This window comes from Drosophila yakuba, chromosome 3R (genome assembly GCF_016746365.2).
Source record: "Drosophila yakuba strain Tai18E2 chromosome 3R, Prin_Dyak_Tai18E2_2.1, whole genome shotgun sequence".
NCBI classification, from domain to species: domain Eukaryota; kingdom Metazoa; phylum Arthropoda; class Insecta; order Diptera; family Drosophilidae; genus Drosophila; species Drosophila yakuba.
In genome coordinates, this window is record NC_052530.2 from 6,939,769 (window position 1) to 6,957,380 (window position 17,612).

Consider the following 17,612-nt stretch of genomic DNA (forward strand, 5'->3'; position numbering starts at 1 on the left):
AAAAGTCGGAATATTTCTTCGCAGAGCCCGTTGTAATTATCGCGTGAAATCAAAGCGATTCCCTGCCAAAACAATGAGTTCTGACCGGTGTCCTGGCAACGCCGTGGCTCCTCGACGGCGAGGCTCTTTGGTGCGGCCGGACTTTTATGTTTTCCCGCAGCCGAGGTAAGCTGATTATTTCATTTCCATTGTGCTCGCCCCTCGGCATAACTTAATTTTTATGGCACTTATGATATTTTAATCTAATGAAAGTGTAATTACATTGCCATTGCTAATTTATGCTCAGTGCGGAGCAATTTGTTTTACCTGTTACACTGCCCGTTAAAGGAGAACGCTTCTTGTTTGTTTCGAATATTATTTCCTATCACTATTTGTTTTTAATTTACTGTACTGCAGAATACTTCCAAAGCGCTCTAATTCATTTATTTAATTAATTGAAAGCTTCAAACAAAAAAGCACGTGTTTTAGTAGTGCAGCATACATTTTACTCACTGCGCACCGTTTGGAGTATAGGACGCTTTTTGGGGCTTACCTAAAAAGAAAATAAGACGGGGAAATGTTATTTTTTGCGCTGAGTGAGGAAAAGTGCTTCTGGCGGGAAGTGTAAGCGGGCCATTCGCATCCAACATCAAAGCCAGCGAAATAACTAAACGTGAATCGATTGCCGACAGAAATAAAGCAAATTTACTTTACTTTTCAAAAAAGAGGGAAACATATACCAATGTATAGCAATGTGCCGGAGAAACAATGCAGCAGGCACAGAGACAATCGTTGGCGAGGGCTCCTGAGGTAGCACTCCCACACACACACACACTCGCACACTCGCACACAGTTGCAAATTGACTTGCTTTTGAAGTACAAAGCATGTGGTGTTGCCACCTGCAGCCCGTTGGCTAAACAACAACATGCCCGGGCTGGAAATGAATCCTCAGCGGAGAATACAACAGGGGCCAGCGGCGCAGGAGCGACACGCGAAGGCGGCAGAAGGACACAGACGTGAGAATTGCTTATTTTGTGAAAATTAGAAAATATCACAGAACGCACAAAAACACTCACCACTCATGGCATACACTGCAATAGGGATTTTGAAATCTTAAAACCAACTGACTCTTTCTCATTTATAGTCGTTATAAATGAAATTTTGAGTTAAATATTGAAACCATATAAATCAAAATAATATCAAAAATAAGTCTGCTGTGACAAATATAATTCCCCAATTTATTGCTATTTTCAGAGGTTGTAGATATGTGTACACATAACTGTAGCTTTTTGCCACAGTCTAGTTAATAATAATATAATAATTTCAAACTTTATTTTCCTTGCTCTCAGCTTAATGACACACATGACAACACGCAGTTGCTTCTTGGAGCTCGAAAAGAAATCTCCAGTCGTCCGTGTGACAGTTGCAAGCCACTTCAGCGGCTCCTTGGCTGCACCACCTCCTCGGTTTGAGTCCCCATTTCCAACTGCATCGCTGTCTTCATCTCCATCTCCATCCCTAGATTCATCTTCACACAGAGATTCAGAGCAGAGCCCTTCCTGGCTGTGTGTCAACATCGGCGCGGTTTGTTGCCCTGCAGTCCGTGCATAATTAGTAGCAATAGCAGTACCGCGCTAGCCAGGCACTTAAAACCGCAACACGGAAGCAGCGCCAACAGGACCCTTGTCGCTCTCTCACTCAGTCGCATCCATGTCAGCCAGGACAATTGCCGCTGTCACTCAGCCGGAGTTGATTGAAGTGAAAGTTAAAGTTAAGCTCCTCTCAGTAATTGTCGCCTTGTTTTCATTTCTTTATCCTGCGAGCACCTCAACCCTTTTGCGTCATAAAACTCCCATTGAGAAATTGTTAATGTTTTCGAGCAGGACGAGCCTGCTGAAACGGATATACAAAAGCAAATTGTGTGCATTAGCCGGGCTTCAGGGGGCGGGTGTGCGGGTGTGCGAAATTCTCCTTCCAAATTGGACAATTTTCAATAAAGGCCCGCACAAGGCAGCCAGCCAGGCCGAAAGGTAACATTGCCCCAAATACACAAATACACATACACATACACGAGTATGTATACATTAGACAGCAAAGTGTGTGTGCCTTGGTTACGGTCAAAGGACACGTATAATAGATTGCCATTTAGTTGGCTCAAAAAGGGACTTCCACACAGGCGGCAAGAAAGCCGAAAAGTTGTCAGACCTTAGACACCAAAGGTGTTGCCAACAAAAAGCCATCGAAATATTCGGGCACAATGTAAATAGCTGGGAAAATGAAGTGTTATGGGAACTTAGTTAGTCTGACTGATTTCACACTCTGCCCTGCTCTGTTCAAGTGTTAACACGCGTTTTCAATTAGCCGAAGTTGCGCTGTAAGCACCATAATAGCCAGCAGAACCAAAAAAGAGCCAGTCAAAGGGATCTGCGCTCTGGAATTCCAATGGAGTTTTACACTGAATGTGTGCTCTGCAAGTAAGGTGCATAATAAAGCTGATCTTACAGCAACTTTACTTTTGCCGTGCTAACTCTTAAATCTGAAACACACAAAAATATACCTCATTTTAAACACTGCTCTTATGATAGTGCGGCTCCCCAGCCGAACGCATTTGAGCTTCGACGCGTAGCCAGGAAGGCGTCTGTCTTGCTGTCTAGTCCCATTGTCTTCGCAAGTGTGACGAAGTGTTGTCTGCGAGTGTGTGCACTGCCTGTACGTGTGTGCGTGTGTACGTGCGTGTATGTGTGCGAGGGTGTCCTGACTTCCGCTCATAACTCGACTCGACTTTTAGCCACCTCAAGAGCTGACTTGACGGACGTGGCTTATTGTTTCATTTTGCTGCCGCGTTGGCTTATGACTGAAACAGCATACAAAAGCAATTTATCAAGTCATAATTGTGTGTGTGTTTGGCTGGGTGTAGATGGGTGTGTGTGGGTGCAGATGCACCCATGGGCACACAGACGTGTGTACTTGTCATTGGTGTGTCAGGTGAACTTAGCTTTAGTTTGTTGAACGCTCAAGTTGCCCCCTTGCCAACCCCTTTGCGGTCCTTTCCACAGTCCCATTTACTTGCGGCTGACAATTGATGAACTTGAAAGTAGAGCACGATGCACTGCGAAGGGGTGAAAGGACATGAGCGCAAAAAATATGGCAAGTCCGGATTGACACTTTCCATAGCCCACAATGAACTCTGCCCGACTCTATTTTATTCCACATTTCGGCGGCATATTTCATGCACGAGAGTAAAAAGCTATTAGGGCTAGCCCTGCTGCTGGGAAAAACGGGAAAAGACAGCAGCTCCAACGACAGCTGTCTTCAACTGCAGCCCGAGTGCATAAATCTTGCGCGGAAATGTCAGCGCAGGACGTTCGACAAAAACGCGCCCAGCACTGTGATAAAATGGACGGCGTACAGACTTGATACGAAACTATTGCCGAAGACACTGCACGAAATTAGGGAAACTTATTGGTATAGAAATTATTCTCAAGTCTTTGTGCCTACAAAAATATTGTCTAAATACTTTTTAGCTTTTGCCATTATTCGTGGGCTCCTTTTGATTTTTCAACCTAAAATGCATCAAAAGTCATCTTCTTAGAACAGGAAAAAACTTTTAAAGCCTTGTGGGAATTCCGTAAGCATTTAATCGCTATATTGTTTTGATCCAAATGATTCTTATTTCATAAAACATAAAACATTAAAAATATTGTTATATGGTCAGCCATGATTGTTAAACAATCCATAAGCAATAAAAAAAATGTCAAAACCTCGAAAATTCCTAATACAATTTAAAATGACTTTTCTTTTAGGAATTATTTTCGGTGCTCTCTACTGTTACAGTAACTGAAAACCCCCAGTTCACTCGTTACAGTCTGCGATTTCTTAAGCTCGCAGATTAACTCATGGCGGAGGGGTGGTGGAACTGTGGGGGGCGGGGGGTAGAGGTCCTAGCTGTCGACAGGCAGCAGAATCGCGCGGTTTTGGCCTCCTTCCTTTCAGCGTCAGAGCCAAGTCAAATTGCAAATTGCATATTCAAATGCGGCGGCTTTTTTCAGTCTGCGGCTGTCGCTTGTACAAATACTAAAGATTTGCTCATGCAGCGCAAAAATAACTGCCTGACTATGGAGTGTGGTAAATATGTGTGTATGTATATATAGGGTCCTTCGTATTTGACTGGCAGACAGCGTGAAATGAAAGGCGCAAGTGTTTTGGCCCGAAATTGAAAATTAAATTCGTCAACCCCCTGGTCGCACCCAAAAAAGGTTGCACAATCGGATTTCACATGCCTCATATCTGACCCGACCTGACCTGGAAAAACGAGAACTGTCTTGTGAGATTTCGCCCCAAAGAAATGTCCCCAAAAATAGACAGACAAGAGACATCAGACGCTAATGCTGATATGGCTCATCCTTTCAAAAGGCAAAATGCATCCAGCGGCGCAAGTTGCCGCGGGGTTCCCGGCCAAGTCAGCGATTGCGCAATATGGGAAGTGAAGGATGTGGGACATGGATGGGGCACAGTGATTCCGGGGTGGTCCTCCGGCTCCTACAAACACTCGTGATGGATAAAATAGCAGTAACTAGTAAGCAATTTTCCTTGAAGGTTATTATTAAATAAAATGCACCCTATTAAAGTGGCAATAACTAAACATTTTAATGAATTTAAATATAGATTACAAATACTATTTTTTTGAATATTTAAAATAAAAAGAGAAATAAAGAATATTACAAGTATAACCATGACATGTGATATATTTTATTGGGATATATATATTGGTAAATACTCGTAATATTTATAACTGGCACATATAACTAGCTTCTACTGGTATGGGTCATGGAGACCTTTACGAGTACTGCTATCTGTTCTATAACTTTGACCTCAGCTGTTTATCCCCAACGATCTCGGTTTGTATGGGTTGTGTACGCTAATGATTCAACTCATTTTGTTGGTCTTACTCAATTTGATATTCCTGCCATGCCGGCAGCGCCAACAAGGACAACCACTGCCACGACAATGGGGAGAAATGGAGTTGGCTGGTTGGTGGCGTAGTAGGAGCTAGTTGGCGTAGAAGGCGTAGGAGGAGGATTGGAACCGCGACGGCGACAGGATAAGATGCCACTAAGTCGGAGCCCAGCGCTGAAGGCAGTCAGCCTGCCAAGATAGTTGGCCCAATCGCTGTCCCCGGCGACTAGACTCCTAGACTCGTCCTGCCCTTTAGCCACCCAGCCAGGCAGCCATGCAGCCAGTCAGCCACTGATGACAACTTAAGAATGTCATTAAATTCTCATACAACACACACAAAAGCTGCATGTGCTCCATGGTGAAAGAATTGCCACGAGGATTTTAGGGACGATTTAAGTAGCACGGATTTAGTGAGCCGAACGGAACGGAGCAGCAGATGCTTACTGCTCCGACTGCCCTGCTGACAACATGGAGAAACATGAAGACGGGCCCACAGCACAACAACAAGGCATCTCTGCCTACAACAATAATTGGAGGAACAAATGCACAGGCAACTACCACAATAACGAAGCACTGCACAGTGGCAACTTCATAAAATCCGTACAAAAACCATCTTATCACACAAACGAACAGCTGAGTAGATTGGTAAAAGAAACATATTGCAAAACATATAAATCTAGCATTCATGGCAAGCAATGTCTTAATACTTCCTAATGAAAAGGACCCTAACTAAAGAAGGAAAGCTTTCATCCAATGAAATAACATACTTTAATTGCTCCCAAACATAAAGATATTTATTTTATACTTATAGTGTTACAATGCTAATGCATTTTAATGAATTTTACCACAAGTTAATAAGTTGGGTAAAACCATATACTCGTACACTAATGAAATTCTACAGTTTACTTAAATTTTACGATACTTTTCTGCCAATGTGCGGGGTCTGCATTCGGAATAGCAAGCAAGTTTTTGTCCTTCCTGCTGGAAAAAACGGGGAAAACTTACTTGCGATTGCAAAGTAAAAGAAAAGCAGCGGCGAAGAAGGAAGCCTCGAATTGCTGCGGGATTTTATCTTCTTTCTTCTCGCACTTACTTTTCCTGTTTGCCACGTTTTTCCAGCTTTTTTCTAAGCGCATTCCATCCGACATGTGCAACGCATTCGCATTCAAAAAGTCTATTTCCCCTGCAATTGCAACAATGCGTGTGCTTGTTTGTGTGTGTGGTGTGGTCTATGTAATTGCATGAACATGTCGTGGTGTGTGTGTAGTGAGAGTGTGGTGGGATTTTTCTTCTTTTTTGGCTGCCTTTGGGCGCAAGGAAAACAAATGAGTAGCGGCTGACGACTGCAAATGTAAAATGCATGAGGCCTCTGGAGGAGTGAGGAGAATTGTGGAAAAGGGGGCAAAAGTGGGTGGAAAAATGGGAAAATTCGGTGAAAAGAGAGTAAGTGCAGGGATGCGGATAGAGATAGGGAGATAGTGGCAGCCAGCGGCTTATTTAGTATGCGAGTTTGTTGGCGACATCAACTAACCAAAATTGCACACACAAGCACACTCATCAGACGACGAAAAAAACCTAAATGTTCGTCCTTTAAAATTTAATAACCCAGCCGTTTTCATGGTCCATTCCCACGCCTATCCTGTTGTCCATTTAAAGGCTTCGGCTTACAGAATAAACATCAAAATGATGGGATTTGGATTCGGATTGGTCAAGTCAGATGACTGCAATATCTATTTGCTTATGCGCCAGGCGTTTCAAGGGAGCTAAGCTTGCACTCAACGAAAAGCCGCCCCAGAAAAGTCAAAGGAATTGTGTAAAATTGAGGTTTTTATACAACAGCGCAATCACATTTTATTAAGTTAGATTTTAGAAGTGTGTTGACTAGAAATCACTTTCTCTAACACCCAAAAGTAGAACTGATTGCTAATGTGAAGCTCTTGGTATCTAGATGAAACAGTCACTGCTTCCTATTCTTCCGTTGTGGAACAGAGCAATCGAATTTCAGCGGTTACAACCCTGTCCCTATTTCCTCGCAGTGCAGCAAAGTACTCGTCCTTCTTGGCTTTCAAAAGCTCCTTAGCCGGCAGGAGCAGACTGAGCCAATACATGGCAGCGGGCATTTATATTAAACATTAACATAACACACGGGAAATGCGAAATGCGAAATGGAAGACAACGCACTTGGCATGCCCAACATGTTGGCTCAGGGCTGAAGCTCCTGATGGTCCTGGTGGTCCTGGTGGTCCTGGCTTTGGCTGCTGTCATTGTTGATTGCTTACAAAAATATTTATAAAATGCAGATTGCATAAATACAATATGCATCTCAACCTCCGACCATCCATCCATCTGTATCGGAGTTCGAATCTCCTGAATCAACTTTGCCTGCTTTTTGCTTGGGGCTTGGGGGCCGACTAATGCGGTAATCTGTGGAAGGCTGATGAGACCGATGACAATCTATTTGTGCATTTTTGTTTGTAAGCCTTTATTTATTCACATTGATTCCGTTTTTGCGCTCTGGGCACCGAAGGCAATGGCTGTAACCACAACAATTGCCATTGTAATTGAAAACACACACACGTATGAAGAGAAGTGCCTGAAGGCCATTGGGACCCAAGTTGATGTTTTCCCAGTGTTTTTCCTGTTTGGCAGCGCGATTTTCATTTTATTTCGCACATTTTTTCCCATTTCACACATGATTTCTGATTGCCAAGCCTAATGCGCTTGAAAATGTTGAGGAAACCCAGATAAACGAAAGTGAAGACGGCGCAAAAAATTGCATGTAATGAATAAATTTCGAGGCAAGGACGTCGGGGTGGAATGGGTGGTGGTAGGTGGTAGGTGGTAGCTGGTAGCTGGTAGATGGAGGAAGAGGGTGTCGATGGTTGAGGGGGCAAGAGGCTGGGGCCAAGCCCAAACGCGGTGAAAATGAGCCTGGCAAACGTAATGGAATTGCTGTTGCGTTAAATTTTTCAATTTCATTCAATTTACACGAGGCCCACCGCAGACGCACGCAGGAAATTTTTGAAAGTACTCGCCCAGCGATTCGCTGAGCAGAAAAAGCGGGTGAGTGCGTGGTAAGTGGGTGGTGAGGGGAAGGTCGACCTGGAGCTGGAGGTGGAGGGGGAGGGTGAGGAGCAGGTCTACAGTCCCGGGTAACGCCTTGAAGTTTGGCGGAAATGTAGCAATTTGTATGCTGCGCCTAAACGAATTTTAACGATATGTGAAATGATATTCGAGGCTGATCAAGAATGCCAGGCCACACCAGGTCATGCCACGCCCCATCCCATTTCTCCTGCCCAAGTGTGTGGAGCAGTGTTCTTCTCCACCTTTCGGCAAATTGCCGTGTTCATTAAAAAGTCAACGCCAGCGTCGTAAACCCAAATATGGCCGGGAAATAGGAGAGTAGAGGTGAGAAAGGGTCGTTCCAAATATGCATATACACTTATACACTTTATTATTAAGAAGAACGCATGAAATCGCACTCATTCGGCGTACCAACTGCAAAGGAATATATATAAAAAATATATTAAACCGAAATGAATAGGAACATAAAAATGCAAACCAATTACAGATGAACATTGTAATATAAATCAGATGAAAGTATGCAAATACGTAGAATAAAAGACCACGAAGTTCTCTGTGCCTAAGCTGGTTTTTCAAAAACTATTTTGATATAAGCATTGACGCCCTATCAGTCTGTTCACTGAGTAAAAGACAAGTTATATGCGGGACAAGAACATTGTATTATTTGGCAGGATATCGAGCTTTGAATATTTAAACCCACATCACGTATATTTATTCAAATCGGCTTAAGATCCTTCCAGCAATCTGGCTGCACTGCAGCTTCCAGTAGCCCCAACTTGCCAGCTCCAGTACTGCAGCAGCAGCAGCGGATTGCGGGCGAGTGATGAGGCGACATTTTGGCCATGGTCACAGCCAGCCAGCTAGCCAACTTTGGCTCTCGCTTTGAGCCGATGTGAGTTGTTGCCACAAACTGCAAAAGTGTCAACAACTTGTAATCACCAAGGCAGCCGAGTGGGCGGTGGGGCGCGGAGTAGGCGTGCCAGAAGCCAGCCAACACTTGGTCACATTTTAACACCTGCTCGTTATCAACTTTTGCCGGGAGCAACAACAACAAACGCTGAGGGCGAAAATGGCAAAAAATGAGAGAGAATATGGCAGCGACACCCGCAAAGTTTCATATTTTTTGGCCCGCCCGGCAGTCCTGCCCTGAATTATGTCAAAGTTGCGGGCGGCAGAAACAAAACCGAAACTAAACTAAAAACTGAAAAAAGAAATTATGCCAAGGGAAGGAAAGGTGAAAGCTGCATAGAACAAATGCCGTAGAGTTTGTGCCTTCCAGTGGGCGGGGGTCAAAGGGCGTTAAGGGCGTTAAGGGCGTTGAAGGCGTGGCAAGTGCACCCATCGCTCGTTCATTAGTGTTGTCAGCTTTGGTGTCACAGCCTGAGGCAGGACCCGCCGCTTGTTGACACTTTTTCATGCAAAACAAGTTGGCCAAAACACTCGGCCCCACTCGGGCCGCCCAAACATTCTAACATTCTCGGCTCGAAATTTATGGCAAGCCAAAGGAGAACCACCCGCAACAATTGTAAATTCAGGCGTGAAACAATTACGGTGCCGGAATGTTTGGAAATAAATTTAAGAATCCCCAACGGGATATCCAATGGAATCCACTTCCTATCTGCTTAACATATCCTCGCAAAGAGCCCTCGCTTAAAAAAAAACTTCGATTCAGTGCAGCGATAAATGCGTGGCACGACTGATTAAATGCCTAGGAATTCTAGGAAATAAATTCTGGAAATGCGCGGGGTCTGTGACCTTAATTTAAATACAAGCTCCCCTTCCTCCATCCATTTTGTTTTGATTCAGGAAGCGGCTCCAAATCAAATGCCAACACATTTGCCTCAAAAACTTTTGCCTTATGCCACTAATTACTCGGCAAACACGCGGGGTGGAAACTAAGAAAACTAAAACAGAAATAAACAAAAAGTTGGGCACACGACACGGCATGTCTTCATAATAATAGAAAATGCAAACGAATAGTTCCGCAACGCAGCACGCCCATTCGAGAGCATACACATCTTCTGGCCAGGACTTGATTAATGGACGCCCACTCCAGGTCCGAAGGAGCGGGACTGGAGTTAATACCCGGCCTTTTGGCCTCTTGGCCTTTGTCTGCCATCGCCCGAAAGTGTCGAAAAGTGAGCAATCACTGCAAAATGCGACGAGCTCTGGGAACAATCACGCAATCTACTTATTACCCATTAAGGTCCTGCTCTCCATCGGCTCCGGGATGTAATGGTAATCGATCAAGGCACCGAGGCCACAAGGTGGGTGAGACCACAAAGCCGACACGCCATGTCCAAGTGGCAAGTGGCAAGTGGACTCCGAACTGCTCCACTCACCGCCGAACCAGACACTCATCTGTCAGGCAACCGGGAGAGCTGTCCGTGTTCCTTGTCCTGCGAGGTGACAAATCATATTGCTGACAATAAAGTCAACATTGCGGCCCAAGGACTCGAATTCGGCGGCGATGGCGGTAATGGCGATGGCGACTAGTTGTGCGACCCCTACACATGTCACTTGTCACTTGTCACTGCCCGCCGATGATGCGTCCTTGCTAATATCCTTTTAAACGGCTTTAAAGTCGGCCAGAGCCCAAGGCTTTCTCTGCAATTGGTCATGCGCACGCAAATATAATTAGGCACGCACGGAAAACCAAAAACGAAAACTCAACACGCCAAACGCCTTTCTCCTTCAATTTTCCAGGAGGCAAGGACTTCCGGCCGCAGCGACGACAACTGGGAAAACTGATGTGGCCACAGCAGCTACGAATGCAGAAATATACCACACAATCGAAAATCGAGAATACAGTTTTTAATTTTTTGTTTCTCCTGCTTTCTCATGCTTGACAGACAGTTCGATCTCTTAATTATAGAATACAAATTTAAATTGCCAATGCTAGTCATTTGCACTGCAGAGCTTTTAATAACAAAAATGTTTTAGTACTTCTGCTTCACTGATGTACTCGTTTCAAATGAAACAAAACTTTACGCTGGGTAGTCAATACAAATTAATACAAATTTTTAATTAATTCGCATGTTCCATATTATATATTGTTCTTCTATATCTTAACTAAACATATATATAATATTACATTTAGACCAAACTTTCATTTGTTATTTCCAGACTCTTCCAACTCTTCTCGTTTTTCCTCGTGTGCATTCTTTGTAGTGGGTGCTTTAGCTTTCAACCTGACCGTAACTTAAGTGCTTTTTGAAATATTGTCCTAATGCGAATTGAGGCTCAGGTCCTGGTCAAGCAGTCCTGGTTGCGTGTCGGCTGTAGCACTGCCATCGAGGCTCAATTAAAAATTGTGTACAGCCTGCTGCACTGGAATCAAGTTATAATTCCTAGTCCACAAGTCCAAAAGTCCCAGTACTTGACAACCCCTTTGGCAATGTCCAAACAAAGCGACACTAAGCACACATATTGGAAAAACTTGGGGGAATATGGAATATGAAATAAGAGCTATTGCAAAGGAGAGCATTGAACTCTGGTGGCTTCGAGGTGACAGGAGTTAGAAAATCGCCGAGCCCGGAAATGTTGCTTTTCATTATATTTTATGAACACGCCAAGTGTGGCGAATGTGAACTGTGAAATGAGAGCCAGACCGTCAAATGATGCCGCTATTTTTCACTAGCCCTTTAAGATTCTGACTACAAAAAACCTAAAAAGTAGTCAAAAGTAGTAGAATTGAGGAGCATCCGCCACGAGTTTAAGCAAATTGCCGTAATGAACCCTTTTTTTCGTGGCTGCCGCCCGTTTTGACGCCTTGCCAATTTTATGTAGTCTCCGGCCTGCCAAGCGAATAGAGGGGTTGTAGCAGGGGGCAGGGGGCTGGGTACTGGGAACTGAGGGTCTGGAACGGCATCGGTTAAGTTTCCATGCGTTGCCTTTTTCGGTGTTAAAATGAAATCTATAAAAATAAGTGTGGCATGTTCTGTGCCACTCTGGCGCTCTGGCTTTTTTCTTGCCAACCCAAGCTGTTGTCTGAGTGTCGGAGTGTCTGTGTGCCCTTTTGTGGGGGAGTATTTGGGCCAAAGAGCCCCATCGCATCGCTCGGCATTTAACCAGCTCACTTTTGGGTTATTAAATGATGAAGCAGTTTGCCGTTAATGACTGCCAAAATGGCGACGCTTGCTGGCATGGCAATCGCGGAGGGTTAAAGGGGAATTTGTGGGCTGAGGGAGGTGGTAGGCGGTAGGGGGATGGAAAAGGAACGAAGGACGTCGACCAGCCCTTTGAGTTTATTGAGCTCTCTAAACCGTTAGCTGGCATCGTTCTGTGAGCCACCAATCTGGTCCTGGTTCGGCCCTGGGCCTGGCATGTCAGCTTGTTTAATGAGGGTAAAATTAGCGCTGTCTCAAGCTTATTAGCCTCACTTGGGAGTTTTGGTTAATGCCAGTCACTTTGTGGACCCGCCGCACTGCGACGCGACTCAAGTCGGTTCAGTCAGTTTAAGGCGACTTAATTATTTTGATTTATCGCAAGACACTTCAACTATCGATGAGCGGCATTAAAATGCCTTTGATTAGCATAAATGATGAGGCCCGCTGAAAGTTAAGTGCGAAATTTGTATGGCTCACGCTTGAAACTGTGGGGGTGGTGGCACTCAAAAGTCGGCACAAATCAAGGTAATGACGTGCAGTTTTAACGTTTTTGCGTTTCTGCGTGTGTCGCTGGAGTCGAGGCATTTTCTTAGCATTGCGCATACGCCGCGTGGCCCCAAAACAGCTAGCTGGCACGCAAATGAAAATGACCAATGTGCTTAATTTCCTAGCATACTTCTCTGCGCTGCAAGGCGCAAGAAATCAAGAACAGCCAGGCCTGGCCGTTGTTGTGGCTCCATTAGAAACGCGTTTGCCCAAGCTCTCGGCACACGTTTTATATGCAAATAAAGTGCTGTGGGCCCACAAGGAGCAGGCGAACAAAGGCGCCACTCGGCAGTGACCACTTGGCTTGGCCACTTTCTGCGTTTCTGCCTTTCTGGTGATTTGCCCACCTGGGCTCTGATTGCTCACGCGACTCAAAAGCCTGTGGGTGGGTGGGTCTTGGTGCCCAAGGGGCACCTGCATGTAATAATAATTCCTTGGGGCTTTGCTCCCGCCGCCCATAAACATGGTAAATTGTTGCTGACTTTGTGACTTTGTTGCCGGTTAATAAGAAACTTACGTCACGCAATATAATTAAGATAAACATAATTATAGTTTGCCGTTATGTGTTGGTTTTTACCGCTGCCATTCAGGCATTCTAATCGCAAAAGTCTGGTGATTGAAGTGCGATTAAAGTTATGCCATAAAGGGATTTCGTTGATAAGTGTTCCAGGAATTTAAGGATTTTCAATAGACTAATTCGACATTATCGACTTAAAATCAAACGACAATTCTGCCGCCTGGTTAGTGGCAGCAAATCTCCTTTAGGTCCTTCCTAATCGATAGCTCTTATCACCTGGCTGCTGGTAACATGGCTAGTATGAGCTGATAAAGAAACTTAAGTGGCGCTATTATATTTAAGGAAAATACATATGTCTGCTAATTATCAATTCGCAAATCTCTATTTGAAAATAACGAACCTTCGCGGCAAGCGCCGGTATTTTTTCAGTATTTCCACAGCTGCCATCCTGATTTCTAAGGAAGGCGGGCACTGCCACTTTGTTATCTAAGGAGGTCCGGCGCTGCCATACTAATTTTTAAGGATGTCCGACGCTGCCACCCTGATTTTTGGGCATGTGTAGAATAAGTGAGGTTCTTGAATCGGCTTAAAAGCATTCAAGGCTTTCAACGGCTGTTTTAGACAAGCTTTCAAGCTTTTTCCATTACTGGTAGTAAAGCTTTAAACGCCGAACATTTTAAAGCTTTTAAATGAACTCTACCAGTAAGGTCCTGAACACTGCTTTGCACAGGTCCTATTAGACTAAGCAGTGCTTTTTTTAAATATCCAGTTTTAAAACCATTGGTTCATCCCAACGTATAAAACATTAATGTATTCCAAACTGTAACAATTTTTCTTGCGTACAAATTCAACTACGATGACTGATTAAATGACAACTGATTTAAAAATGTTTTTCGTTGGCGTAAAAGAAAGTAAATCCTTCAGATATGTGGTTACCACTCGAATCGACTTAATGAGCAAAAACTCTTTGAACAGAAATCGTTTAGCGGCAAATGTGATTAATTAACTTTCGCTCGCCCGCATATTTCGCATGTCGAAATTCCATTTAACGATTGTAATTAATAATACACGCTGAACGACCGAGCGACCGAACGCCTGAGAGTGGAAGATAGGACTTTCAAAGGACTCACCTAAATAAAAAATTCCGATAATCACGGCAAACGGTTTCAGCATGTTGTCATTGGTTGTAGTACAAATGGAATCCAGATATCAGCGGACGTTGTCTACTGTTCAGCTGAAATCGAGAGAGAGAAGTACAATTTGTTCAATTAATTATTGAAATTGAAGCGAACAGCTGAATAATTGCCAAAGGAAAATAAAGTAAACGGTGACACGGAAAAATATTTACAATTTCACTATTTTCAACGAGCGGAAAGCGGCGTTCGAAAGGATAATAAAATGGCAGAAAATCAAATAATAAATACGAAATGTAAACTGAACAATTATGCTGCCAATGTCAAGCACAAAAGTGGCCGGCTGCATCTTCGCAACTGCAAATGTAAATTGCGAAATGCAAATTATGCACATTTTGATTGCACAAAGTCAGCAGGAAGTGCTTAAAATTCATTTGTCAAACTACTCTAGCATAAATAAAATTATGATGTTGTTCCAAAACAGCTTCTGTCCTTTTTTAAACGTGCAAGAGTCGAAGGTGAATGCCCTCTTAGAATACAAATATGAGATTATGAATATTCATGGCTAAGGTCCTTACCTTACGGTATTATGTAGGATCATATTTTTTGCTTTCAGTATGAAAACATAAGGTTATAAATATATTCTTAGCAAACTATGGAATGATCCTAGTGCTACATTCGACACTTAAAGATACGAGTAAGTATGGATAAAAGTATCCACGGACTTATTAGAATCCTTAAATTATTCTGACTCTCGCGATTTACATAATGCCATTCAATTTTTGAATTAATAATCTACGATTATGCAACCTTTTGGCAAAGCCTAATGCTAATGCGAGTGTGACAATCTCAACCGCCCTATGCAATTATAATATCCATTATAGTATGGGTCATTACGAATGCCATTTCGAGTTCACACATTAATTATTCGCAGATTTGTACATAACCCCCGGGATTTATTAGCGTCGCGTGATTGCATTGTCCTTGCAATTATTTTTGTTGTTGTAAAAGTTAATGTGGCACTTTATTGATTTTACAACTTAAATTTCTATTATCCGTGCGAATGTTAATGAGCCAAATGGGCAGTCAAGTGCCAGTAAAAACGCTAAAAATTGTTCGATAAAAATGTGAAAATTATAGCACGTAGAAAGGTGAAAGCAACAGCATAAATTATAATTGTGATTAATGGATTCGCCGAATTAGCATGCCATCCATAATTAATATTCATTTGTAACGCAGCCCACCGTCAGGAGAGGTGGGTTTAATTTGGAGCCCCTCTTCATCCCGTTTTGCATCTTGAAGATGGGCCCCTTTTGAGGGGCTCTTGGCCCAGTTAGCTACCCGTTGTGAGTGCATGGCAAATGAAGTTGGCAATAATAACCGGCAATTCATCTTGCTCTTTAGCACATTTGCAACTTTCAGGCCCGCTTTTTTTAGATGGTTTACACTCGGACAGGCACACCGCCAGGATTCTTGGATTCTTGGGTTCCCAGCATTAAGAAGGCATTTAATTTTATGAGCCACGAGCCTCTAAGAGATTAAAGTGGCCAAGCAGCTGCCCTCGACACTGAAAGCCACATGAAACCACTTAGTCAACAATCGACCAAGGAAAAGCAAGGATTCGAGTTGGATGCTCGAGAGAACAATGAAATTGTTTTGCATAAATCCTGTTGCCACAACAACTCAACAGAATGGTCACTCTCTTTGCTACACACAAACACAATTTATTGCAAACTTGAAAATTAACAGCAAATGATATGAAATATGCACTGCGTGAAAGTTTTTTACGATCAAAAATCATTCTTAGTGGAAAATTAAATTTAATTTTAAAGCGTTGTTTTATAGTATATTCAGCTATAGAACTTAAAGGTAAATTTATTCTTTTCTATTATTTAGGCGAATTTTGATTATTCAAGCGAACTTTGTGAATAAATAATTTATTAATAAAGTTAATAAATACCGCAATAATATTTATTTTCTTTAGATAATTAAATGGTTAAATAGGGATTTAAGTTAATAAACCACATAAGACTTCTTATAATAAACAATTTCAGTCGCAAATTTTTGAGAGTGTGCGGCAACCACAACAGTCGCATGCCACAAGTAAAAGCCAAGCAAAAGTCAAGTGGCAAGGACGAAAACAAAGCAGCCGCAGGACGACAATTCCTGGGGCCTGGTGCGTTTGTGTGCTTAAGGTTGAGTAGTTTTTGTGCAGCCAGCCATTCCCGATTCGAAGGCCATACGGGTGCGGAAAGTGCGACAGGTGGGAAAACTAGCCACAGCCGCTGAGACGAGGGAATGTAGATACAGATACAAATGGAAGCTGTGAAGATGTGGCGCCTTCGCTCCACGTGAACTAGCATGCCTCGCTGGCGCGTTTCCGCCATTTAGTTTCCGCCCAAAATCAAATGAGTGAGCATATGCGATGGATTCTGTGCAGTCATTCGACTGATTTGAATCGAATAGCAGGAAATCTAATTAGTTGGCAATCAGAGTACGTTTAATTTTCGAATTTTGCTGCCCATTTGGTATGATATTATTAGCTGAAATGAGCTAAAGGTAAGAAAAAGCGCGCTTTAAAATCATACTTTTAATTAAATTTCTTAAAATCAATATACCGTGACGGGAAAAGCGATTTTATTATTTAGCTCTTGCCGTTAAATTAAAATTGCAATTTTAGTGCTCCTATACGGAACAATATATTTCGCTCAATTTTCTTTTAACTAAAAGCAGCGATTGTTTTTCCGCCATTTAGTTCCCGGCCATAATAAACCATAATTGATGTCGGATCGATGGATGCGATGGAGCGATGGGCTCTGTGCTCACTAACTCACTCACTCGTTCAATTTGAATTGAATAAAAGCAAATCTAATTACTATGGCCGGGAAATACATTAAATACGCTTTTCGGCGGACAACGATCGGGAATCAAGGCGATGAGCAAGCATTTCTGTAGTTGCAAACCCAAAAGGTCTCTGCTTGCAAATTGCAGTCGGCCAGTTGGCTGTCCCAGTTTCCGCTTCCGCCCAACCGGGTTGGCTCAATTTGCGGTTCCATTACTAACAGCACATTGGCACATGCTCAGCCAAGTCTCGCTCTTTTCAGACTAGAGCCAAGTTGCCACCGACATTGGCCTCGGCCAAGGCCCGGTTCCCCCTAGCCCCAATACGTGTACTCCGCGTCGGTCACATCTCAGCCATCAGGCGACCAGGTTCCACACACGTCCCGTTAGCCCAGGACTCGAATGGGGGCTATCTGCTGCTCTTTTCACCCAGTATGGCAATTTCG

The 17,612-nt window shown here is 43.4% G+C and overlaps 1 protein-coding gene across 2 annotated transcripts in view; it reads right to left on the reverse strand.

Annotated features, from left to right (window-relative positions):
* Window positions 1-17,612, reverse strand: part of LOC6535791 — a 108,991-nt gene that overhangs the window by 74,285 nt on the left and 17,094 nt on the right. For both annotated transcript variants that reach the window (XM_039376878.1, XM_039376874.1), the window contains exon 3: window positions 14,323-14,426. In XM_039376878.1, coding sequence (XP_039232812.1) covers window positions 14,323-14,365 — 43 coding nt within the window. In that variant the 5' untranslated portion in view covers window positions 14,366-14,426. The remainder of the gene's footprint in view (window positions 1-14,322; window positions 14,427-17,612) is intronic.